The sequence below is a fragment of the Perca fluviatilis genome, chromosome 23 (genome assembly GCF_010015445.1).
Source record: "Perca fluviatilis chromosome 23, GENO_Pfluv_1.0, whole genome shotgun sequence".
NCBI lineage: Eukaryota > Metazoa > Chordata > Actinopteri > Perciformes > Percidae > Perca > Perca fluviatilis.
This window is the reverse complement of record NC_053134.1, coordinates 21234254-21262090: the sequence shown is the minus strand read 5'-3', so window position 1 is coordinate 21262090 and position 27837 is coordinate 21234254. Positions and strand designations below refer to the sequence as shown.

Genomic DNA, 27837 nt, shown 5'->3' with positions numbered 1-27837 from the left:
TTAACAGCAGATGCCAACTCTGAAACACAAATGATGGGTCATTTCCACACCATACATTGATTTAATAGCATGTGTCACTCAGCTTAATGCAGACCCACGCAAGTTAGATGCCTTTTCTTTTTATTATAGGGTTGTTGATTCATGAATGAGACTGAAATGAATGGATTGTAAAACGCCGTGTAATCCCAGCAGCCTCAACACGGGCATGCCATGAATGAACTAAAAAGCGATGAAGGAGGAGACAAGTGTGAACTATTCTGTTTCCTAGAGGACATGAAGTGTTCCGTACATATCCCTCACGTTTCAGCCCCCCCCCCCCCTCCCTCATCCACAACCCTTTGTTGAAAAAAAAAGAAAAGAAAAAAATATACGGGAGGAGGGTGAGAGGAAAAAAATGAAGTCAATTATACAACACCCTGCTATCTGCATGTAGCTCCCCTCCTCTCCTCTGTTACTACTACAGCTGGTGGCTGGCTCCACATGCAGCGCTCCGTATCCGTCACCGGCTCCAGTCTATAGGCATGTCGGCCGGTGGCTCTGACGGGACAGCGGACAGGCCAGCAGGTAGGGGCTCAGGGACGGGTTACTTGGGGACGACAACTGTATTAATTGTGTGTAATTCAGCTCGCTAGTTGTATCATCAGTGTGTGTCCGACGGGACCAATGTTTGTGTTGCTTCTTTCCCGTCATTTGGCCGCAAACAAAAAACAGAGGTAGGCTAATACTTCCAGAAAGTACTTCAGAACTTCTTTAGTCCCTATAGTCATGTGACTAATACGGTTGTTTTACGGTAGACAGCGATAGGTTGTGTGATGAGTAATGTTCATGGTTAGGTTTTTGTTAATTCGACCCTAATGGTGACATTAAGAGGAGGTGATTAAAGAAGCGAGTTAGCTACTTTTGCCAGTAGCGACTCGGACTGTAAGGACACCACCTAGCCGAACGCGTTACTTATCTCAAATATACATTCTGTGGTTACTAGCTGCCGCACCGGTGATGGAGCAGCCAGGCAGCCTGCCTAGTGCCTACTAGCCTAGCCAGAATACCGAATGGCAACCGGTGACGACTGCGGCAGTCACCGGTGGAAGCCGAGGGGAAAAGCGGAGGGGGGGGGGGGCTTTGGCTTTGTTCCATTTCTAGAGGGCAATAAACCTCATGGAACCACGTGGATGTAACCATGGCGACGATTTAATATATTTTATTAAGCAAAGCTTATGTCACTACCACCATATTTCCCTTTCCCTAACCTCCCCTTCACTCACAAAACTATCCCCGGGGAGCTTAGTCTATCACGTGGTTCCACAAGGTTTGCGCGTGCGTTCCCTCTCGTGCAGCTCCTTTCTAAACTGGGTCAGTAGATCAGTAGAGCAGCGCTGCCTTCACTGTGCAGCGGAGGGAGCTATTCGCTCCCTGACGCTTCGAAATACCGACCGAGGAGCAATACAGTGGGTTAGCTGTCAAAACTTTTTGAAGCCAACGCCACATCACATTAGTTAAAAATAAAACCCATCTAAACTAAACCCTATAGCTACAGCAACGGAGCATATTCATTTAGCCATTAGCATTCGAAAGGATCTGCAGCGACTGTTTAATACAGGAACTTAGTGAATCATTATGAGGTGTGTTAATGTTATAAAAACAATTCTTCAGTTCCAGTCACAGACTTTAACACTATATTTGAATATTAAATGAATTATAGCCATTCATATCCACCGGATAGACTTAGGAAATATAGTAGGCTATACAAGTGCAGTAGGGTCACCATAAATACATAATTAGTCCCCACAACATTTACAGTCCCTCCCCACAAATGTATTAGGCTATTTAATGTAAACTCCACGAAGTATGTTCTATATTACTTAGATTTTCTTCAGCAGGACAGCAGTCTATACAAGAACCCTGAAAGTGTATTTCACAATTAGGTCAAAAAAGCAGAACATTTGTCTCCAAATACGTTAGTTTATGTAGGCTACCTTTTATTTATTTTTTTACTTTCTATACTTTTTTTCTTCTGTTTCTGTTTCTATTGTACTGCTGCAACAACCGGATTTCCCCCACTGGGGAACAATAAAGGTGTAGCCTTTCTTATCTAATCTAAAATTCTTGTTGCACACATGTGTAAATAGGCTATAACAATATTGTAGCAGGTCTATCTAATCCAAAATGCTTTTGGCTTTTGACACTTTAACATTGCCATCATGTTTGTGGAATTTTTTCCACGTAAAATCCTGTAAATTAACTATTAACAGACAACATCTGCAGTTTATTTATTTGAAAGCATGGAGAGGAACTTGAAGAAATAACCTTTTATTTACGGTTCATGCAGGCAAGGCAAAACTGATCACAACTGAACCAAACCTAGGATCCAGCTAAGCTTGAACTGAAAACCTCAGATGTAAACTTATCTGATGGGGATGAGGGGATAGAGTGCAGGTGGATAGATGGGCGGAGACCAGGGCGTAGGCTTTGTTTCAACATTGGTGGGGTACACATTAAAACCGGAGGGTCTGGGGGCCGTCCCCATAACATTTTGACAGTGAAAATGGCGGCTCTGAGGCTGAGGTCATTTGATGCTGCACGTTATCACGCTGTTATCACCAGTGCACTCTTCTATGCAGCAGTGTGGTGGGGGTAGGGGGGGCACCCTGATGGACACAAACATCAAATGGATGGACAAGCTGGTGAAAAAGGATAGCTCTGTGCTTGGCAGGAGGCTGCACTCTTTGAAAACTGTGGTTGATGGGAGCACATTAAAGTGCCCATATATATATATATATATATATATATATATATATATATATATATATATATTATAAAAAAAAATCATAATCACAAAAAAAAATCATAATCACAATTATTTAAAGCGCTCATATTATGCTAATTTTCAGGTTCATAATTGTATTTAGAGGTTATATCAGAATAGGTTTACATGGTTTAATTTCCATATTCCATATTTTTGTTGTACTACACACTGCTGCAGCTCCTCTTTTCACCCTGTGTGTTGAGCTTTCTGTTTTAGCTACAGAGTGAGGCATCTCACTTCTGTTCCATCTTTGTTGGGAGTCGCACATGAGCAGTAGCTAGGTAAGGACTACTAGCCAGTCAGAAGCAGAGTATGAGGGCGCGTACCACGCTAGCAGCTAGGCGAGCATTATAACGTGTGTTACAACGTTAGAGCTGTTTGGAGCAGTTTGTGAACAGTGTTTTCTGTTGGAGATGGTAAGTCCCTTTGGGGTGGACTTTGGGCTTTTTCACTTTGTAAACCTATAACATGCACAAAAAAAAAATATATAACACAATAAAGGAAAGGGAAAATGCCAAAAAGCACAATATGAGCACTTTAAACAAACTGGAAGCTATCATGGACAGTAGCAGAGAGGCAGCAGAAGGCTCCTCTCATTGTGCTGCAGAACTGAGCGGTTCAGGAGATCCTTTGTCCTCACTGCTATAAGACTCTTTAAAACCTCCTGAAGAACGCATTACAATACATTTGTGCTCGGTTTTTATTCTGTTTTTTTTTTTTTACAATTATTTTAATGCTATTTATTTATCCATATGGTTTTATTGGGGAAATGTGGTTGCTTCTTTGAACAGCTGAACATCTGAATTTCCCTGTGGGAATGAATAAGGCATTCTATTCTATTCTATTATATGAAGGTGCAGTGACTACAGAGCAAGCAGGTCACTGCTTACATCCAGAGATACACATCAGCAGTCTGAACATGAAGCACTGACGGATTAATACAACTGCAAAGGGCGGCGATCCCGGCGCTCTTGATGGATCTTGAAACTGTGGCCTTGAAACAACATCCGGTGTTGAATATCAACAAAAGAAAGTGCTCTCGTCTGCTTGAGTTGGACGCTTTTGTTAAAAAAGCTGTGTAAATACAGAGTATCCATCCTTTAAAAAATCCTTACAAATCTTTTGTTGTATTTTATTTTTTTTTTTATTGAAAAGTAGTCCTACATTTGCACACGAGAAGTCAACCCTTAAACGCAGCTTGTATCCACATATCTTTGCTCTGGCTGTTTAGCACAAACTGCCATTGTAATTCATTTTTTTTCTGTTATGACTGGGCTCCGTGTTGGAGGAAACATAGCAGCACTTGTTTGGCTTTTGTGGAATATTTTGCTTGAGCAAAGCACTGCAATTAGCTGTCTGCATAAATATATTCTGTTTTTTTTCTATTGTCTTAACATCCTAAAAAATGTGTCAAAAGCCAAGAAGAGATTGACCCATTGTTTTTGCTTTCCACCGTGATGGTTGTTAGGCACTTGTGGCTCTGTATGCCATTAATTGGCCATTTTACCGCCCCTTGCTTTTTGTTGCTGTACTAACATCTGGCTTTTTACTGCTGGATTAGCTGGCTGTGTACTGGTTTGTATTGGGCATCAAATTAGGGTATTGAATTCACTGGTGTTCTGTTAGACTTATCCCTGGCTATATATCATGTTGAATTCAAATCAGGTCATCTACTTTCCACTACCAAATACCTTAAAGTTATTAAAGTGGGATGAAATGTACACTTGTTGGAAGATGTACAGCCGTAAAGAAATGCATGTAGGTCGTATAGTGCGTACTCTTGTACTGTTGGGCCTACTGAGTTTGCTCCACTCATGTGCATTTCCCCTGGGGTTGGCAGTCTATGTTTCTGTGTTTCAGTAATATGGTCTGTCACCTCGGGCCCTGCAGGCTCGGCCTCTCACTCCTGTCGCTTCCTAGATGGCATTTTGGCCAGTCAGCTGGCAGAGCTCACCCAAGTACCCAGGGGGAAATGTTCCTGACTAATAAGGGAACAGGAAAAAAAAACTGTGATGTTAGAGGCGGGGTGTTGTGCAGCATGAGTGGTGAAGAGGTGTGATTGCTGGAAGTGAGCGCTGGCAAGTGTTGGCTCCCACATTCCACTTTAGCGTCAGTGATGATCCACTAAACTTCACTCCACTGCTGATTGAGTTGTGGAACAACAGTCACGCTTGAAAAGCTTTCTTCATTTTGTTAAAATGTTCCCCCCCCCCAAATAAATGTCCGCAATTTAAAGTATATAGTCCTGAGAGGGAAGTAGGTCATCGTTACAGCATTATATAAGCGTTAGGTAAGGTGATGGCCCAAACCCCATTTACTCTTGTGTGCCTTTTAAACTGACACACTGTGAGCATAGCTGGATGTTTGGCGCCACCTGGCAACCTCCAGCCAGTGCTCTGAGAGAAACCGATGACAACGGAGCCGGACTGAGCCGTGTGTGTCGGTGTGTCGGTGTGTCGAAATGGAATTTTGTCAATCCTGTACTCAGAAATGTTTTTGGCAGGCATGGGTCAGCTTTTAATGCTTTTAGGCAAACAAGCCTTTTAATAAAAAAATTGCCACCCACTACTGCAACACATGTATGAGTCATTGTTTGCTCACAAAAAAAGTCTGCCTGTCTGCCTTTTGAGGACATAAATGGTTTAAAAATATTGGTGGATTATTTTTTAGGTTGTAGCAAAGCTGTGCTACCGCAATAACTTCAATTTCAAAATAAGAAAAAACGGTAACATCAAGAATACACAAACTCACAAGATGGGCTACTTTATGGTTGCCAAATACAGATCTACATGTCTGCTGTGTAGGACTTTTATGGAAGCAAAGAAAGGCCATAATAGATAATAGTAGTATGGTCAATGCTAAGGTAATTGTCAATAGTAAAAAACAAAAACACAGGTCTGTTGGACAAAACTAAAAGAAATACCAACTGAGACTTAGACAGGTATTCGGTTGCTTATAAGATTAAAATAAAGCATTTCAGTCATAGTTAAATTTCACAATTATTATCGGTCATAGTTAAAATTACTCTGGCCTTTCTTTGCAAATACTTAACTTGTGGATAAAGGCATATGTAAATACAGCTGAACTGCCAGTAATTGTCCCAATATACCTTGCATAGCCCATAGGTGCATTGTCAAACAGTTTCCCATGTTAGCGTTCTGTTATCCAATCCAGGTGCCGCCTTGTTGATTTGTATCAATAGTCATTTTATGTCTTTTCATTCACTTCACTGCATTTTACACCTTTATTCGATAGATGACATGAGGGTTATTACATGCAACAAAGGACCTGGGGCGCGGCGGTAATGTGGCATGCGCTGTAACCACTCGGCTACCGAGGCGCTCCCACAACTGCGTTTGTAACTGGCAATTAAAATATTTGATGTCAACCAATCAAAATTAGGGGGTTTAGGCGTCCTTCCTCAAGAAAATGTGACGTTTTTCAGTAATAAAAAAAAAAAAAAAGAATTCCCCCATACATTTTCTATCTCTTTGGCGTCTCTTTGTAGTCTGTTTGTATCCCTTTGTGGTAGTTTTGCGTCTCTTTTTTTTAGATCATTTTGTAGCATTATTATAACCATATCTGTGTGCAAAATGTTGGAAAAGCTAAAGCAGATAATAAATAAATAACACTCCAAAATGCTTAAAGACAAAACTTGCTAAAGAAGTCCAACTACAATCATTATATCTGAGAAAAGTCTTTTAGGTACATTCATGAATTGGGTGCTGCCCAAAACACCCCCGGGTGTTGCACCTAAACCTCATAATGGAGTCTAATCAGCTTCAATCTTCTTGATTGATTATTTTTATTCGCTGCTATGCTTGATATGAACCACAAAAACCCAACAAACCCTAGTGGCAGAGTCTTAGTCATCCATTAATGGTGAATTATTAATAGGGCATCTGACAAGCCAGCCCTACAGAGCTTTCAAGGGTTTTACGTTCTCATTTGCAGTCTTGATTCCATGTTACAGATCTCGCTGCAGACGGGGAATGCCCAGAGCAAGCAGGCTCCTCGCTGCCAGCTGCCGAGCTGCCGAGGAAACGAAAGGGAGACGTGGAGGAGAGGTCAGGCACCCATGGACAGTAAGAGGAGTGTTATGTTGATTATATGAAAACACACTGTACTGCACAATGCATGTATTCTCATAGGGCTGGGCAATAATTCTTTATCATCATTTATTGTCTTTCAGTGGAATCATACCGTGATGAAATCACATATCGAGATATCATGATTAGAGCCCGACCAATAAAGGATTTTTAAGGCCGATATCAATACAAATATTTGGTGATTCACAATTAGGTCAAAAAAGCAGAACATTTGTCTCCAAATACTCTGTGTAGTTTCTTTTTTATTCTATGTTAGTTTATGTAGGCTACCTTTGATTTATTTTTTTACTTTCTATACTTTTTTTTTCTGTTTCTATTGTGACATAGAAAATCCGATATTCCGATTTATCGGCCGATATATATATATATATATATATATATCTCTTTTAAAAATCCAGAAACGTGTAACAAAACATAAACCGATTTCCCTAACATTAGCTATTTGTAGTTATTTATGAGTCCTCACTAAAATAATATGATAATGCAGTTTAAAAATAAACTTGTTTTATTGTCACAACAGAACAGAGGGACATCAAAATATATTAAAGTTCTGATGAATAAAATGTATAAAAATACAAACTTAAGATATGAAACTTAAAGGGTTAAACACGAGTGCTGCCAACAGGGGCGTTGTAGAGCGTCCTCTGATGGACACACTATGCAACGCCAACACTCAGAACATGGTGGAAGGGGGTTTCGTCCGTTTTTATTTTATTTTTTAAATATTCATTTATCGGCCATTATAAATGCTGATACCGATTGTTTGGAAAATGCCTAATATCAGCCAATAAAATCGTCCGCGCCGATATATCGGTCCGGCTCTAACCGTGATTCACTATTACGTTGTCTAAATTGATCATAACAAGCACATACTAACTCCACTTTCTCCGAAAATCTGTTGTGAAACATTTTGAGGGAATGTCATTTGAAGAATTGCAGATTAGTTTTAACATCACACTATTTTTAGTGCATGCATGGAAACATAGTCAGTATACAGCTGGGAAAAAAGAAATGTTCTCTATAATTTCACATGAAACTGTTTACCACATTTTAGTGATTATTTATCTAAAATCTCATTGTACAAAATATTTTGTGAAAGCACCAATTGTCAACCCCTACAATATCGACATCCATGTATTTGGTCAAGAACATCTGGTTTTCTCCATATCGCCCAGCCCTATATTCTCATTTCATTAGCAAACGACCCACAGTATGTCCATTCGATCTTACAGGCAAAGTGTTGACTTTCAAATGGACGATGACCTCAGCAGGTACACAGACTTGTTGGCTTTGTTCACACACGTTTTATAGGAGAACACTGGCAAAGAATTGAATTTGTTGTTCCCTTTTATTTGCAGATCTGAAGGAGAGGATCAGCAAGTCAAAATGAAATGCTTCAGGTGAACCTATTTTTTCATAGCAAATTACAGTGGGGTAATCTGTGTCTTGTAAAGCCGTTTGTGGCTTTGATTGGTCTCATGTCACCATTTTTTTTAAATAATTGCATTATGAACTCCAAATAATGATCTCTACCCAAAATAAAATACTATAGATAGAGATGTCTTTCTGACTGCGTCTGCAGGGAGCCTCACCGACAGATTGAGAAGCGGCGGAGGGATAAAATGAACACCCTCATTGACGAGCTGGCGGCCATGATCCCCGCCTGTCAGCCCATGGCACGAAAACTCGACAAACTCACTGTGCTGCGGAAGGCTGTGCAACACCTGAAAGCCCTCAAAGGTAACTCTGAAACCGAGTGGAATGTAACTAAGTACATTTACTCAAGTGCTCTACTTAAGTACTAATTTCAGGTACTTGTACTTTACCTGAGTCTCTTCTTTTCGTGCAACTTTCTACTTCTACTCCACTACATTTCAGAGAGAAATATTGTACTTTTTACTCCACTACATTCATCTGATGGCTTAAGATACTACAGTAGTTACCTTGCAAATGAAGATTTTTGCACACAAAACACATGTAGTTTATAAAATACAATGTTTTTTTTATAGATCAAACTACCCAACAATATATAGACCTACAAGTCCAGCTGAAATGATTAGCTGTTTAAAGACTTAGTTGATTGACTGTTTTGATCGCCTCCATTTTCGAAAATGTGAGGATTTTTCTTCTACTTTTAGTTTTAATACTTTAAGTACATTTACCTGATGATACGTACATACTTTTACTTAAGTAACATTTTCAATGCCAGGCTTTTACTTGTAACAGAGTGTTTTTTTACAATGTGGTATGAGTACTTACTTACTTAAGAAAAGGATCTGAATACTTCTTCCACCGCTGATCTGAACCCACGTGGTAACTTAGAATGCCAGCGACGTCTATTCTGTTCCATTTAAAAAATGGTGTCTGCTGTGTTTCCAGTTGGGACAGGCAGCGCCTTTACAGACACCACCTCCAAGCCTTCAATCCTGTCTCACGATGACCTCAAGCACCTTCTCCTCAGGGTAGGTACTCATGTAAGACCCCAACCAGTTCCTATTTCATTATTACAGCTATCTATCTATCTATCTATCTATCTATCTATCTATCTATCTATCTATCTATTCAATTCAATTCAATTCAATTTTATTTATAGTATCAAATCATAACATAAGTTATCTCGAGACACTTTACAGATAGAGTAGGTCTAGACCACACTCTATATTTTACAAAGACCCAACAATTCCAACAATTCCAGTAATTCCCTCAAGAGCAAGCAGTGCGACAGTGGCGAGGAAAAACTCCCTCTTGGGAAGAAACCTCGGACAGACCCAGGCTCTTGGTAGGCGGTGTCTGACGAGCCGGTTGGGGGTGTGATGAACAGTGGCGATAGTAGTCACATTAATAATGGAACAGTGACTGGATGTAGCGGGAAGCTGCAGGGTTCAGCAGGATGCAGCATGACATTGCAGGGCATCGCTGAGCTCAGCAGGGAGTGCAGCAGGACCACGGCGACAGCTGCAACCAGGGTCTTGGTACCAACGTTCTCCAAGGAAATACGCTGGGGGAAAAAAAAGCATAAGGACTCCGGGGAGTAAACTCCCCAGAAGCTAGGATTAGTAACAAGCATTTCTGGGACGGGCTGCACACAAATAGTAATAGTAATAGTAACAGTAATAGAAACAGGAAAGAGAAGGAGAAGAGAGAGCAGCTCAGTGTGTCAAAGGAAGGAAGTCCCCGGCAGTCTAGGACTAAAGCATAACAGCGTAACTATAACAGGTAACTAAGAGAGACAGGTCATAAGGAGAGGTAGCTTTTTCGGGCTTAGAACTCTCCCCTGCGGATCTGGCTTGGCTGGCCTGCCTCCCTCTACTTTGTTATGTATTATTAATCTAACAATTATGAAGAGAAGCAGTTGGGCCAGTTAGGTGAACACTGCAACTCCTCAACTCCCTAACTATAAGCTTTATCAAATAGGGAGAGTTTTAAGTTCATTCTTGAATGAGGTGACAGTTTCTGCCCCGAACCCAGATCGGAAGCTGGTTCCATAGGAGAGCAGCCTGATAACTGAAGGCTCTAGCTCCCATTCTACTTTTAGAGACTCTAGGTACCACCAGTAACTCTGCATTCTGGGACGCGCAGTGCTCTAGTAGGACAATAGGGTATTAGGAGCTCTTCTAGATATGATGGTGCTAGACCATTTAGAGCTTTGTAGGTCAAGAGAAGGACTTTAAACTCAATCCTGGATTCAACAGGAAGCCAATGCAGAGAAGCCAATACAGGAGAAATATGATCTCTTTTCTTAGTTCTTGTGAGAACACGCTGCAGCATTCTGGATCAGCAAGCGGGCTCGTCTTAAGAGACTTATTTGAGCAACCTGACAGTAGGGAATTACAATAGTCCAGCCTGGAAGTAACAAATGCATGGACTAGTTTTTCAGCGTCGTTTTGAGACAGGATATTCCTAATTTTGGCAATGTTACGAAGATGAAAAAAGGCTGTTCTTGAGGTTTGTTTTAGATTGGCATTAAAGGATATATCCTGATCAAAGATAACTCCTAAATTTCTAACAGTGGTGCTGGAGGCCAGGGCAACACCATCCAGAGTAGCTATATCTCTAGATAATGAAGTTCGAGGTGTTTAGGGCCCAGCACAATAACTTCAGTTTTGTTAGGGTTTAACATCAGAAAATTATAGGTCATCCAGGATTTTATATCCTTAATGCACTCTTGAAATTTTGCTAGCTGACTGGTTTCGTCTGGTTTGATTGACAAGTATAATTGGGTGTCATCCGCATAACAGTGAAAGTTAATTGAGTGTTTTCTAATAATATTGCCTAGAGGAAGCATATATAAGGAGAATAGAATTGGTCCAAGCACTGAGCCTTAAGGAACCCCATGGCTAACTTTAGCTTGGAGGATTTATCATTAACATTCACAAATTGAGATCGATCAGAGAAATAGGACCTAAACCAACTCAGAGCAATTCCTTTAATGCCAACCAAGTGTTCCAATCTCTGTAACAGGATTGAATGGTCAATTGTGTCAAATGCAGCACTAAGATCTAGTAAAACAAGAATGGAGACAAGACCTTTGTCTGCAGCAGTTAAAAGGTCGTTAGTAATTTTCACCAGTGCCATCTCTGTGCTATGATTCTTTCTAAATCCTGATTGAAAGTCATCAAATAAACTGTTGCTATGTAGAAAATCACATAACTGATTAGCAACCACTTTCTCAAGGATCTTGGATAGAAAAGGAAGGTTAGATATAGGTCTAAAGTTTGCTAAGACCTCAGGATCCAGGGTGGGGTTTTTTCAGAAGAGGTTTTATCACAGCTACTTTAAATGACTGTGGTACATAACCTGTTAATAGAGACATATTGATCATATCTAGTAATGAGGTGTTAACCACAGGTAATGCTTCTTTGAGTAGTCTCCGTTGGGATGGGGTCCAAGAGACAGGTAGATGGCTTAGCTGAGGATATCTTTAACAATAATTGTTGAAGATCTATAGGATAAAAGCAGTCTAAGTATATGTCGAGACTAGTCTTTATTTCAACGACTCTGCGTTTAAAGGTGAACCGTTAGAAGTTGAGTGTAAAAGGTGATGAATTTTATCTCTAATTGTTGTAATTTTATCATTGAAGAAGCTCATGAAGTCATCACTACTCAGAGCTAGAGGAATAGATGGCTCAGTAGAGCTGTGGCTATCTGTCAGCCTGGCGACAGTGCTGAAAAAGAGAAACGGTTGTTCTTGTTTTCTTCTATTAGTGATGAGTAATAGTCTGATCTGGCCTTTCTTAGGGCCTTCCTATAGGTTTTGAGACTTTCTTGCCAATCCAAAACGAGATTCTTCCACCTTGGTGGAACGCCTACACCCATTCGAGGTTTGCGAGATTTGTTTTAATTCGCGAGTTTGGGAGTTATACCAAGGTGCTAGTTTCCTTTGCTTCATCATCTTCTTTTCAGGGAGCCACGGAGTCTAAGGTCGGTCCGTAGGCATGTCGTAACACCGTCTACAAATGCATCAATTTGAGAGGGACTGAGGTTAACATACAGGTCCTCTGTTATGTTAAGGCATGACATAGAGTCGAATGCTGTTGGAATATCTTCTTTAAATTTAGCTATAGCACTGTCAGATAAGCATCTGGTGTAGGAGCTTATCCTAATTTAATATAATCAGGTAGTAAGAATTCGAAGTGATTAAAGAATGATCTGATAATACCGAATTTTGCGAAAATATTATTAAATCCTCAATTTCAATACCATATGCCAGCACAAGGTCGAGGGTGTGGTTAAAACAGTGCGCCGCCTTGTGCACACTCTGACTGAAACCGATTGAATCCAGTAATGAGTTGAAAGCAGTACTAAGGCTGTCATTGTCAACGTCCACATGGATATTAAAATCACCTACAAGAAGTACTTGGTCTGATTTAAGGACTAAACATGATAAAAACTCTGAGAATTCAGATAAAAATTCAGAATACGGGACCTGGAGCCCTGTAAATAACAACGAATATAATTGGCTGTAATGTTTTCCATTTTGGATGTTGAAGATTAAGAACAAGACTTTCAAATGAGTTATAATGTAATTTAGGTTTAGGAGTAATTAGCAGGCTTGCATCAAAGATGGCTGCAACTCCCCCTCCTCGGCCTGAGCCTCTAGGAATTTGAGTATTAATATGGCTGGGAGGAGTGGCTTCATTTAGACTAACATAGTCTTCATGGCCCAGCCAGGTTTCAGTAAGACAAAATAAATCAATTTTATTGTCTGATATCAACTCGTTTACCAGTACTGCTTTAGAAGACAGAGATCTAATATTTAATAGTCCACATCTAATTTTCCTATTTTGTTCTATTGCAGTAGTTTTAATTCCAATTAGGTTGTTAAGTATAGCGCATCTTTTGTTTACCTTTGATTTAACCGATCTGAGCCGGGGGACAGACACCGTGCTTATTAGACTATGAGTGGGCGACTGCTCCAACGGAAGCACAGAGGGGCGCGTAGCACTGCACCTCTGATTACTAATATCAAACTTGGGTTGTCATGGTTTATGTCTGATAAACTCGTTCAGATTTTTTGATATGAGAGCGGCACCGTCCCAGGTGGGATGAATGCCGTCTCTCTCAATCAGACCAGGCTTTCCCCAGAACGCCCTCCAGTTATTCACATAGCCCACATCATTAGCTGGGCACCACCCCGACAACCAGCGGTGGAAGGATGACGTACGGCTGTACATTTCATCATTGGTCAGGTTTGGCAGGGGTCCAGAGAAAACTACTGAGTCCGACATTGTCTTTGCGTATGCACAAAGTGACTCAACATTCATTTTAGTGATCTCCGATTTACGACCATTACCACCTACGTGAAGTATGATCTTACTGTATTTACGGTTCTTTTTTGCCAGCAGCTTTAGATGGGTTTCTATATCGCCCGCTCCAGCCCCGGGGGCACATATGACCGTAGGTAGGCCTACTGTAGCCGCCGGGGCCGCTGGCTTCACATATCGCAGTATAGAGCTCCCAATAACCAGAACTGGCTTCTCAGCGGGTGTATCGCTGAGTAGGGAGAACCTGTTAGAGAGGCGAAGACGCTCCGGTTTAGAGCGACCGTCATCATGTGCACTCCCTGGTCTAGATCTAACGCTACGCTTCCCTCGGACAGTCACCCACTCGCCCGGCTGCTCGGGGTCTGCCGGGGGACAGCTAGCAGAAGCTACAGAAGCTACAGTATGTTGGCCCGCATTAACTACATGGTGCTGGCTAGCTACGGAAGCATACGATTCTGATTCCATGGTGCGGAGCCGTGACTCAAATTCACTAAGCCTTGCCTCCAAAACAGCGAATATACTACATTTATTACATGTATCGTTATCACTAAAGGAGGCAGAGGAATAGCTAAACATTTGACACACAGAGCAAGAGAGAGCAGGAGAGGGAGAGGAATTAGCCATTGCTAATGGCTAAGCTAAAGTAGCTAACAGTGTTTTAACAATTGTAAATTCAGCGAGTCAGTCGCTGTAAGTGAAGCTAAGTATAAGTGCTTGAGTAAAACAATTGTAATTCAAATGCAATCCAGGCAAATAGCTGCTAATTTAAACAGTGAAGCAGAGTTCAGTAAGTTTTTGCCGGAGCAGCAAACTAGCGTTTGTAACACGGGAACACCGGAAGTGACACAATACGCTCACCTTACACGTCGGCACGTCACGTCTTTGACCGAGTTGACTAATGCTAGCACTCTATCTATCTATCTATCTATCTATCTATCTACCTACCTACCTACCTACCTACCTACCTACCTACCTACCTACCTACCTACCTACCTACCTATCTATCTATCTATCTATCTATCTATCTATCTATCTATCTATCTATCTATCTATCTATCTATGTCTTTTTATCTCTTTCTATCAGGCTGTGGACGGTTTCCTGTTAGTTGTAAGTTGTGACCGGGCCAAAATCCTGTTCATCTCCGAGTCCGTCTCCAAGATCCTCAACCTTAGCCGGGTGGGTGTGGCACTTCTACACCACACACTCATTTTGCTGTAGCCATCAGCTTTAAATATTAAACGTTGCAGGTCATTCTGCTGGTTCAGCTGGCTTAGATGCTCAACATTTAACGTACCTTTTCTTTTTGCTTTGTTTTTTTTTTATGTTGTCAAAATGAGGCAAAATAGCATAAAAATACGGAGCCACAAAAGTGACAAAATGTAGTAACATTTTACCAGAGTAGTCAACAGTCTAACTGAAAATATCAAATAACAGTAAGTGAAAAAAATCAATTATAGCTTTATACTTAAACCATTTGTATTTTTTATATATTAAAGTGCTCATATTATGCTTTTTGGCTTTTTCCCTTTATTGTGGTATATATCTTGGTGAAAAAGCCCAAAGTCCACCCCAAAGGGACTTACCATCTCCAACAGAAAACACTGTTCACAACCTGCTCCAAACAGCTCTATTGTAGTCCAGCATTTACTTCAGAGACAAACGTGCATCACTTTGTAACACACGTTATAATGCTCGCCTAGCTGCTAGCATGGCACGCCCTCATACTCTGCAACTGACTAGCTAGCAGTACTTACTGCTCATGTGCGACTCCAAACAAAGATGGAACAGAAGTGAGATGCCTCACTCTGTAGCTAAAACAGAGAGCTCAACACACAGGGCGAAAAGAGGAGCTGCAGCAATGTGCAGTACAACAAAAATATGGTGTTTTCTGAAAATTAAACCACGTAAACCTATTCTGGTACAACCTCTAAATACAATTATGAACCTTTGTGTTGGCATTTTAAATACATTCATGAGGACTATGGTTAACTGCTCCTCAGATCTCTGCAGGGTAAATCCAGACAGCTAGCTAGACTATCTGTCCAATCGGAGTTTTCTGTTTCACGAGTAAAACTACTTTTGAACGTACACATGTTCCACCAAAACAAGTTCCTTCCCGAGGCCATTTTGCAGCGGGACTGGGGCTCCGTGCAGCACTTAGACCATTGGGATTTGTTTAAAGAAATGCCAATAAACCAGAGCATGTTTTCCTCCCATCCTGGAATGCTGTGTGGACTAGCCAGACTCTCCTCCGCAGTGCTGTGGAGGAAGGTCTGGCAAGGCGAGACTAAAACAGACAGATGAACTGAATACACCTGTGTAGATGTTCAGAGCCTTTAATCAAATTGTTGATGTTAAAGTAAAGAAGCATTATACCTTTTTACTAACCGATTGGTGGGAAAATTGCACAGCATTGTGTCAGTTTGGGCCCCCATGTAAAGGTCTCAACTTCATCTACTCTCAGCATGCTGGATTTGTGCTGCCGCCATATTATATTATATATATATATTCCTCATATAGTGGAGGAACCGGATCTTTACAACCGAAGTCTACAACACAAAATGAGCAAACAAAAACACACAAGTTAAACTTCATAATTAAGGCCAAACCAATTTTTTTTCTGCAGGGCCAGCAATCTCTGAGCTTTATATATATATATATATATATATATATATAAAAATGAAAGTCTGTTTATAGGGCTTGGCATCCAGAGTGACAACCACACCTGCTCTACATTCTTGACCACATTTTCCAGCTTTGACACAGACTGTGGGCAAGCAGAAAGGAATGGAGATTAGGAGGGATGTAAACAAAAGCTTCTAAAGTAATCTGACACCATGTCTGCAGGGCAGCATGTGTTATTTTGGGGATAACCAGTAAACCATGACTAGATACATGCTGCAGCAATTCTCTTATAAACCAGATACATTGACTGTATGTAGAGCTGCAAACAGTGAGCTGATGTCTTCCTATACAAGTTTTGATCCAATGAGCTGCATGATCAGGGCCGTAGAAGGACCGGAAAGGATACACAACTGAACAAACAACACAACAATCAAGCATCAGGTTGCAGTTTATGAACAAAGTGAGTTGAATAAAACAAAGATAGTAAATTTGAATAAATGGATGTATGTCATATGGGTTCATAGTTGGAGCTGACTGGGCAGAGCTTGTTCGATTTCATCCATCCCAAAGACATCAACAAGGTGAAGGAACAGCTGTCGTCTTCGGAGTATCCTCGCCAGTGCCTCATTGACGCTGCAAGTAAGTCTGTAGCCATGTTCGTTCAATCATTTATTCATTCATTCAATATTTATACTTGAGAAATCATTGAGGGGTGACCCTCATTTACAATGACATTGAGTAAAATTACAAAGACAAAAACCAAATAACAATACCATCATAAGAAAAATAGAAAGACACTAAAACCTTCTGAGTTGGAAAAATGATTTGATAAATAAATCAGGATAATAAGGATGCAAAAGCAAGTACAAATATGTAAAGCAATTACAAGTAGAAGTTTGCAGGTTTAAAACCAGGGCCATGTTCAGCCCCGACACAACGTATGTAGCAACACGTTTAAAAAAAACCTGAAACGGGTGTGTTGAAAACATTGTCGTGTGCGCATGCGCTCTGCCTTTTTATTACCACGAGTTTACAGACATGTCTCTGCTGATTGGTTATCACCTGTAACACAGCCAATTAACGACAGACACACCCACCAAACGAGTGGGACACCGAGTTCCACACTCATTCAACCAGGAAACCGTAGCAAAACGGTACACACCGTTTTTGATATTGAACGTGCCTCTGCAGCAGGGGACCCCAAACTTCCCTTTCCTCTGATTTCTAAATTGTCCAAAAGCCACAATTGAGTTGATTTTGAGGAAGTGTTGGAATTTGTTCCAGGAGTCCGGTGCACTAAAGTTAAAAAACAGTTTTTCCAAGTTCAGAGCGAGCTCGTGGAACATGAAGCAAAAGCCCGTCAGCAGAGGGAGGCTGATAATGTCCCTCTGAGTAACAGAGAAGTTCCGTAAGGTAGTGTGGTAGTTTTCCAATAAGAACCTTATAGATAAAGAGATACCAGTGAGTATCATGTCTCTCTTGGAGAGAAGACCACCCAACACTTTCATATAAAACACAATGATGCGTACCATAGACATGACCGGTTATGAATCTCAAGGCAGAGTGGTAGACTGAGTTGAAGATGATGCGTGTCTATAAATCGCATCACCGTAGTCCAGGACCGACATGAACACTGCCTCAACAACCCTTTTCCTACCAAACATTGGAGAGATGTCAGATCTGAGAAACAACTTAAAGGTACAGTAGGTAAGACTTATAAAACTAACTTTCTGTCAAATTTGCTGAAACTGACCCTATGTTCCAGTAGAACTACATGAAGCAGGTCATTAAAAAAAAAAAAAAAAATCCGGCTCCTCTGGCACCACCTACAGCCTGTAGTGCGATTTGCAAAAATCCTCCGCTCTCTGTTCAGATGCACCAATCACGGCCAGGGGGGGTGTCTAACTGCGTGTCAATCGCTGCCCATGCATTCGCATTCATTCTCCCTTGCGGGGGGAGGGGCTTAGGAGACACTTTTGGGCTTTGGCGGAAAAGGGGGAGGGACTGAGAAGTTGTCGATGTAATTTTTTTTTTGTGGCTAAGTCCTGGATCTTCACAATCCTACCTACAGCACCTTTAAATTGTAACCTAACATGGAAGTAGAAGACAACTGATCCACATTGTAGCTAGAGCTGTAACAATTCAAATTTTTGCTACACAATTGATTGTTTCAGAAATAATTGTGATCAATGATATAATTGTCTCTTTCAGTCAATATAAAAAAACTATGTATTTATGTATTTTTCAAAAAAATAAAGTTTTGAATGAATCCCGGGGTACATCTTTTGGTTTTATGACTGTTATGTGATGCAGATGATGTAATAATTCAAGTACACAGCTTATGAAGTAAACCACACCTCTTTTAAAAAAATCATGAAACGCTTTTTTTTTCTTAAATGAACATAAAATTGATAGTTACCATCGACAGTCATACCCCTTAAGACCTTAGCTAATGTTAGCAATTAATCAGGGTTAAACAAAGAAACGGCAATTACTTCAAAAGGATTGCAATTAGACAATTATTAAATAATTGTTACAGGCCTAATTGTGGCTATATCTGAAATGAAAATCAAGCAAGCTGACAATTAACACTTATATGTAAACGCCACCAATGCTGTCTTTCTGTGTGCAGCCGGGGTTCAGGTGCAGGTGGACGCCCCCGCCAGGCCGCCCCTCTTGTCCACCGGAGCCCGGAGATCCTTCTTCTGCCGGTTGAAGCACAGTCGGGTGGTGGGGAAGCAGGACAAACACTTTCTGCCCTGTACTTCCAAAAAGAAAGGTCAGTACAGACCGGAGTCCAGACTAAGAGGGTTAGGATAAGGAAATTACTGATTTAGCAGGGGTTAACACTTTTGCAAGGCACTGTATCCCTGTCACGTTCTTATTAGGGGCTGAGCCCCCCTAAAGGTCTGATCCTAGAATCGCCCCTGGTTCATAATGTGTCAGTTTGGAATGGGCTGACTGCTTGGTTTGTGGTATTGCTTCTTGTAGCATTCTCCAGAACCAAAGTGTACCCCAAAATTACTTACAGAAGGAACCCAACGCTCTTAATACGCAACCAGCCTACTACTGACTTACAGTGTACTTAAGTCACTAGGAAAACATTGTAGGCTACTACTACATGTAGGCTACTACTACATTTACCTGACAGAGAACGTTGGCGATTCCGAATTTAATCACAAAATATCCCAATTAAAATGTGGAGTAATCAGACATTTGCCTCATGGACTCATGGCAGTGCGCCATCCCTCCAGGCTGTTATGAGAGCCAATCAGCAAAAAGCTTTATTAATAACCAATATCAAATGCTGTCCAAACTGCTCCAAACCCCAAGTTCATTTGGTACCCAGGAAACCAAGTGTGAAGTAGATTGGGTGAACGATTCACGAGATATTTCAAAGACATACGCACACAAACACATACAGAGGTTTCCCAATTTATTAAAGAAATTGTTTAAAAAAAAAATTACAAACTACTTTTTGTGCCCGCAGACTCTTCCAGATACTGTACCCTCCACTGCACTGGATACATGCGCAGTTGTCCGAGCAGCCAGCTGGACTCAGAGTGCGACGGCGAGATGGAAAGCTCTGACCTAAGCTGCCTGGTGACGGTGTGCCGCCTGCTCACTCCCGTGTCCCACCAGCCTCCCAAAGAGCTCACCATCAGGCCCTCTGAGTTTGTGACCCGCTGGGCCATCGACGGCAAGTTCACTTTTGTAGAACAGCAGTGAGTTTCCTGATTTCAACTCCTATCTGCAAGACACTGAAAAATGATTTTGCACATTACGTTTTGCAAGTAAACTCTTATTCTGTCCTGCGTTCTCAAACGGGAAAAGTGTTCATTTCACAGTTCAAGGTGTTTTCACTGTTGATTTGTTTAACGGTTTCACTGTTTTTTTAAGTTCACTAAATGCAACATCTTTCCAAAAGTCAATGCGTAATCGGGTTAAATAATCGTGATTAAGATTTTTTCCATAATCGAGCAGCCCTAGCACATAGTTTAGCTGAAAATAAATGGTAAAGTTGATGGGAGGAGGCCTCTGAGCACAGTTTTATTCTCTTCAACTATCAGTTTAGACAATCCTTTCTGTCTTTGCCATTGGTTCTCAGAAGGACCTATGCATCCCGAGAGACGGCGAAAGACACCAGAGTAACTAAACTCCTTTTGCATCCTCTCTCTTTTCCCAGAGCCACGACAATTATCGGTTACTTGCCGCAGGAAGTTCTCGGCACGTCGTGCTATGAGTACTTCCACCAGGACGACCTGCTGCACCTCGCAGACAAACACAGGCAAGGTGATGGAGCAAAGCAGCCACGGATGGAAACGTTAACCCTTTATCTGATTAAATCAAGAACTTAACTGAGACATTTGAACCCCAAATCAAGATATCTATGTTTCCAAAATGCAACACTTGTGTTGAGTAGAAGTTCAAGAAATTTGACTTTTCAACTGAGCTCTGTGATAACACTGGTGTCCAATCTCTTGGCAGTTCTGCGAAGCAAAGAGAAGATCGAGACACGGTGCTACAAGTTCAAGACAAAATACGGCTCCTACGTTTCACTCCAAAGTCAGTGGTTTAGTTTCACAAATCCATGGACCAAAGAAGTCGAGTTCATCGTGTCTTCAAACCAGGTTATCTCGTAAGTATTGATTCATTTATGAAGATGTGGATATTAAAGGTCCCATGGCATAAAGATTTCACTTTATGAGGTTTTTTAACATTAATATTAGTTCCTCCAGCCTGCCTATGGTCCCCCAGTCACTCCTCCTCAATAGCTACAGACACAGAAATGGCACATCCTAAGGAAAGCTCATTGTGGGACTGGCTCTAGTGGCTGTAATTCTGCACCAAGGCTGAATTTCGGGAAAGAGACTTCAGATACAGTATTAGGGGACCACTAAGGCCTATATAAAAGAGACTTCAGATACAGTATTAGGGGACCACTAAGGCCTATATAAAAGAGACTTCAGATACAGTATTAGGGGACCACTAAGGCCTATATAAAAGAGACTTCAGATACAGTATTAGGGGACCACTAAGGTCTATATAAAAGAGACTTCAGATACAGTATTAGGGGACCACTAAGGTCTATATAAAAGAGAATTCAGATACAGTATTAGGGGACCACTAAGGTCTATATAAAAGAGAATTCAGATACAGTATTAGGGGACCACTAAGGTCTATATAAAAGAGACTTCAGATACAGTATTAGGGGACCACTAAGGTCTATATAAAAGAGACTTCAGATACAGTATTAGGGGACCACTGAGGTCTATATAAAAGAGACTTCAGATACAGTATTAGGGGGCCACTAAGGTCTATATAAAAGAGACTTCAGATACAGTATTAGGGGACCACTAAGGTCTATATAAAAGAGACTTCAGATACAGTATTAGGTGACCTCTGAGGCCTATATAAAAGCATCCAAAAAGCAGCATATTATAGGACCTTAGTTACCTGTGTCAGATACAATGTCGCTATTAGGAGGTGTTACAAACCCATTCACTCATGTTTTACAGCACCAGAATCTGATCCAAAATGTTTCTGTTACTGTGTTGATTTCGTATTGTGCCATAACACAGCTTTAAAAATATACAGTTTCACCATGAATATAGCAGCATAAATACTCCTTTGCACCAGCAGGGGGCCTGGTCACACAAAAGATGAGGAGGCAGGCAACTCAAAAGCACTTCAGGGTAAGAAAAACACGCTGTGTATTCATATAGGCATTCATCTCTTGTGTGGGATTTTTGAATATTGATTTTACTCTACTCTGCTTTCACAGAAGACACAAAGCAAATACCCATAATTCCTGGCCTTTCCAGTGGTTTGGGCACAATGATCTACGCAGGCAGCATAGGGACCCAGATCGCAAACGAGCTCATGGACTCCTACAGGTGCGTTGTGTGTGTGTGTATATGTATTAAGCTAAGTGTAACACTTATGTGTACATAAACAGCACTCCCTCCTCCCTGTTCAGGGAATGTCGGTTAATTAAGTAAACTTCCCTTGACAAAATTCCTCCATTCGGAACACCCTGCGATGTCACCAACACAGATATCACTTCCTCTATCCGTTACCCTGGTAACACCTTGGATACGTTGCTGCTACTGTCGAAATGTTGAAACAAAAACTGATACCAATACAAAACGTATTCTACTGAAATGTCTGTAACTTGAGTGAATAAATGTCATTTAATAAATTTACCAGATGTTACTAGTCATTCCAGCGAGGCGCAATGACTTTATGGGTAATCTTGCTTGTCCACTTCTGACGAAGTGATGAACCGTTGTTCAGTTCTTTCCTACACGGTTCCCTTTGAAACTGAGCATTTTTGCTCCTTAAGCGGCCTATGATCCCTGGCAAAACCGCGAGGTATGGCGCAGAGCAGAGAGGCAAAGCGCAGCGCAGGAACCTTCTGGAATTGTTTGTGCCTTGAAAGGTGCCCGGCAACAACGTCAAAGTTGAAATAATTTGAACTCAGTGGCCAAGGGTAGCGCTTCGCCTAGTTAGGCGTCACCGCTCTCCCCATAGGAAAACAATGGAATGGCCAGCGCAAAGCGTTTTTACCGCTGATCACCGCTGATTACAGTTTGGAATCTTACGTAACGTGGCTGAATACCCCGTGCAGTCTACTGGGCAGGGAACTGCTAGGCGATTGGAACGCACCCTTAGATTATGTAGACCCTCCGGAGAAATGGGTAAAAAAAAAAAGTGCCATTTGTAAATGCAGTACCATGTAGGGGTGGGACACATCAAATAGGATACACATATAAACATTTATAACAAGCCTATAAGAATATTTATGATAATTCAAATGTTTTCAAGTCATTTTATCTCCTGCTGTGTTCCTTTTTAAGCAGGATGAACTCGTCTCCATCCAGCGGGGCTTGCAGTCCGTTTGGCCCGGCCCAGGAGAAGTGTCCAGTGGTTTCCCCACTAACCAGCACCAGTGTGGGTGACCTCATCGTTACGTATCATTATTTACTTGGAGGCAAATTCAATTCTTTTTCTTAGCATTTATGAAGTCAAGCCATAATCAATTCAATTCAATTCAATGTTATAGTATCAAATCATAACAAGAGTTATCTCAAGACACTTTACAGATAGAGTAGGTCTAGACCACCCAAGAGCAAGCAGTGCGACAGTGGCGAGGAAAAACTCCCTCTCAGGAAGAAACCTCGGCAGACCCAGGCTCTTGGTAGGCGGTGTCTGACGGTGCCTGTTGGGGGTGTGATGAACAGTGGCAATAATAGTCACAATAAAGATAATGGATCAGTGACTAGAAATAGTAGTCCTAGTAGTTCATGGTGTAGCAAGGCACTGCAGGATGTCACAGTCAGTCAATCAGTGTGCTTGTTGACCTTCTGATCGAGGTATAAACTAGAGCTGGGCAATATATCGATATTATATCAATATCGTGATATGAGACTAGATATCGTCTTAGATTTTGGATATCGTAATATAGCATAAGTGTCTTTTCCTGGTTTTAAAGGCTGCATTATAGTAAAGTGATGTCATTTTCTGAACTTACCAGACTGTTGTAACTGTTCTATTATTTGCCTTTACCCACTTATTCATTATATCCACATAACTGATGATTATTTATCAAAAATCTCATTGTGTAAATATTTTGTGAAAGCACCAATAGTCAACACTACAATATCGTTGCGGTATCGACATCGAGGTATTTGGTCAAAAATATCGTGATATTTGATTTTCTCCATATCGCCCAGCTCTAGTATAAACTTAACTGTAATATTTAGTTACACTTTTTTTGAGATTTCAAAACTTTTACCTGGTCTTAGCTTTTTCGTCTTTTATTTTCAATTTTGAATTTCAATTATGCCACAAATGAAGGTTTAATTCTAATGCATGTCTAGGGAGTTTATATGGGAATGTATCTTGCCAAATGTCATATGCATGTATGCAAATGAAAGCGTGTCTCTAGCATACAGCACCTTTTCAAGCAACTGAATGGTGACATGGGAAGTTGTGGTGATGTGGGCACACCATTTGGAAGCAGCTCGCGCAGGTCGTGACCAGACAATTCAATGAATTCACAACCTCATGTTACAAAAATATAAAGTAGTGTTACTTGTAATAGAATGATTCCATCACATTTAACTAAAGTCACAACTTGACTTATATTGACTTGTATTTCCACGACAGCATGCTCACACGTCCTTATAGTGTGTAAGTCTCATTCCAATGTAAGTTTTATTCAAACGTGACCTGTGATACTTCTTTGTCATTGACAGGCAGGTACTTATATTATTCTTTATCACCCTCTGAAGACAAATGTGTATATTAAGACACTTCAGCAACTTGTCTTCCTGAGTTTAATTACTCCACTTCGGTGGAGGAAATATGAAACATGAGGTCATGTGTGGTGTTTTAACGTTGACCGTGACTTGTTGCAGGCGTCCAGCAGAGAGGAGGCATCAGGCAGTTCATCCCAGTCCCAGTGTGACTCGAGGACAGCAGCGGGCGCGAGCAGTGCAACTTCTGAAAGCTTGGCTGCTGTCAGCAGGATAAACATTAACCCAATCCAAGGTATTATCAGTTTTTTCTCTACTTCTCTGCAAAAAGAAGAGGAAATGAGCCACACTCACAAAACTCTGTCCAAAGGCTTCAAAAAAAGCTTTTGACAAGTTATATTGACAAAGAACTCACAGCAGTCTTTAGCTGTGTCGGAATCCGTTCCCTCATTCACTCACTCACTATTCCCCATATAGCGCCCAGCAGCATCATCATCATCAACAAACCGAAACAAAAATACTTCTAGGTTGGGTAACACTTTACTTGAAGGTATCTACATAAGAGTGACATGACACTGTCATGAACACATGACACAGTCATGACACATAAACCCCCTAACCCTAACCCTAACTTGTCATAACAAAAACCGAATGACACTTAATGACAGAAGCGTTATGTCATAAACGTTTATGACTTGTTTATAATGTTTATGACACGTATATGACAGTGTCACGTCACTCTTATGTAGCTACCTTCAAGTAAAGTGTAACCAAAGGTTGTATATGTGTTACATTTCCAATGTTTAGAAACGAAAGTCCGCTCCATTTTTCCTCTTTCAGTTTTCGCGGTTGCTTCTGCTTCTTCCTCCCCTCCGGGAAAACACGGCCGCGTTGCATTGTGGTATGCGGGAGCAAAATGTAGGGTACATCGTAGCTACACCCAAATAGTTTCTTTTTTAATTTTTAATTTATGTCAACAATCAACACACTTTAAGAGAAAAAAAATCTAATAAAACACAATCCTGTACAAATCAATCCGATTCCATCAATGAACAATGTACTAATTACTTTACAGCTTAAGATTTTTGGTACACAAAACACATGTAGTTTAAAAAAGACAAGGTTTTATTATAAATTAAACTAACCCAACCCCTAACGGCCTACAAGTCCAGCTCAAATGATTAGACCATTAAACACACAACTGTACAGCATTGAGTACTTTTACTTTTAATACTTTTAAGTACATTTTCCTGATATGAATACGTACATACTTTTACTTAAATTTATTTTCAGTGCAGGACTCTTACTTATAACAGAATATTTTTACAGTGTGGTATTAGTACTTTTACTTAAGTAAAGGATCTGAATACTTTTCCACCACTGCCCACTCTGACCACCTCCCTACGCGGACTTTCTCGCTCTTTAAACTACGTCACCTGACTTCCTACTTTGCTTCTGTCATAAGTACTACGGGCACTAGAGGTCGCCGCAACTATAAACGTAAATATGGGTCCTAATAGCATGTACAAACAACCTATGGGGTCGTTTTACTTCAGACCAAAAGAAGAGATCCAACGATTTGACGCAGGCCCATTTGTGTAACGTCCTGTTGTGTTCTTTAACCCCCCAACGTAGCACAAGCAGACTTCATATTTCACAACGACTGTTTTCCATCAGATCGTTTATAGACCTCGACTTTTCCGACCGCACTTGAAGGCAGCTTTATTTTTATATATAATATATATATATATATATATATATATATATATATATATATATATATATATATATATATGTATATATATATGTATAGGGAGAGAGAGAGAGAGAGACGTTTCGTCTTTTTTTACCCTCGTAGTGTTTTCAAACTTTCTTGTGGAAGCGATAAAGGCCGTGATACGTCCCGTTTACTGTACACGTTTCTCACACCGCCTCAAACCAGAGCTCCAAACACACTGACAAGTCTGATCGCCGGTTACATGATAAGCCAGCGCAGCATGACGTGGGGTTGCGATTCTCCAAAAGTTTAGTCAGTCTCAACTTTTTGCCGCAGGCCTGTTGTGGTTTTTTTTTTTGTTTTGCCTGAATGTAAAGACCTGCATTTTTGCCCAACCGTCGGACGGCCAACACAGGCTGTGTGAATGCAGCCTTATGGAGAAGGACAGTCCCGATATTCCACAACGTCAGTTATTTCCCAATAAAAAAGGTCTTTTTTTTTTTTTCTTTGCTGTGTGTCATCCAGGCGAGACGTCCCAGCTGGACTTGGACTTGGTGCCGGGCCTGAGCAGCTTCAGCAGCGACGAGGCAGCCATGGCGGTCATCATGAGCTTGCTGGAGACGGATGTGAACATGGGTCAGTCGGGGGACTTTGAAGACTTACACTGGCCTTTCTAGAGGACGCGCAGACATTAAGCTCTCACGCAGAGAACTCGTTCACTGGTTTGCTCTGTGGCCGGCTGAGCTGCCCTTACACATTTGAACCCAATGAACAAGTCGTACTTGAGGAAGCCGGACAAATAGAAAAAGTTAATAGAAATAATTGTTACTGTGATTAACTTGTTGGTCCCCCCTGGCTCTCGCATGAAGGACTGTTAGGTTCAAGTTTGTTTTATTTAAGATACATTTTTTTTTGCCATTTTAGGCCTTTTATTTGTGACAGGACAGCTTAGACATGAAAGGGGAGAGAGAGGGGGAATGACATGCAGCAAAGGGCCGCAGTTCAGAACCAAACCCGTGGCTGCTGCGTCCAGGACCGAGCCTCTCTGCACATTGGCGCGTGCTCTGCCAGGTGAGCTACCCAGGCACCTGAATGTGAGGTTCAAGGGTTCCCCGGAGCCTGTGGAGATTCAGTGTCTTCCTCTGTGACACTTCCTCTTAAACCCAGACTTTCCACTGCAGAACGATTGAGCTATTCGCTCTGCTCGGTCCCCCAATGAGTGACCGAGGCCCCGGGGGGGGAATCAGACTCCTGCCATGTGCAGTGTTGCTAGAGAGACTACTAAAACCTTCGGTACCCGGTGATGACATACATGTTTTTCATAACACGGTGTGATTGTTCCATGTTTTTTTTGTTTTTTTTACTCAGTTTTTAGAAGATCCCCTCCAGACCCATTTTAAGTCATGTAAAAAATACTCTGTTGAGAAGTGTTGTGCCGATATTGTTTCCAGTAAGTACTGAAGAAGGCTAAAAAGAACGTCAATGCTTTCCTCCCTTAATTGAGAATTGCATTATACTGGTATTTTTATATTATATTTCCCCTTTCTGGTCTACATA

At 41.1% G+C, this 27837-nt stretch overlaps 1 protein-coding gene across 8 annotated transcripts; it reads left to right on the top strand.

The window, feature by feature from the left end:
* The first annotated feature begins 388 nt into the window (after positions 1–388).
* LOC120553569 (aryl hydrocarbon receptor nuclear translocator-like protein 2) lies at positions 389–27837 on the top strand. Of its 8 annotated transcripts, none has more exons than XM_039792115.1 (17): positions 389–564; positions 6777–6888; positions 8145–8183; positions 8271–8312; positions 8495–8652; positions 9292–9374; positions 14761–14853; positions 16827–16941; positions 18935–19081; positions 19793–20027; positions 20489–20595; positions 20791–20941; positions 21946–21998; positions 22088–22199; positions 23166–23256; positions 24726–24858; positions 26806–27837. In XM_039792115.1, exons 1-17 carry the CDS (start codon positions 522–524, stop codon positions 26955–26957), a joined length of 1866 nt encoding a protein of 621 aa, XP_039648049.1. In that variant the 5' UTR covers positions 389–521; the 3' UTR covers positions 26958–27837. The 8 variants fall into 8 exon arrangements, with proteins under 8 accessions (XP_039648049.1, XP_039648048.1, XP_039648047.1 ...); XM_039792114.1 differs by having other exon boundaries at positions 23163–23256; XM_039792113.1 differs by having other exon boundaries at positions 21943–21998.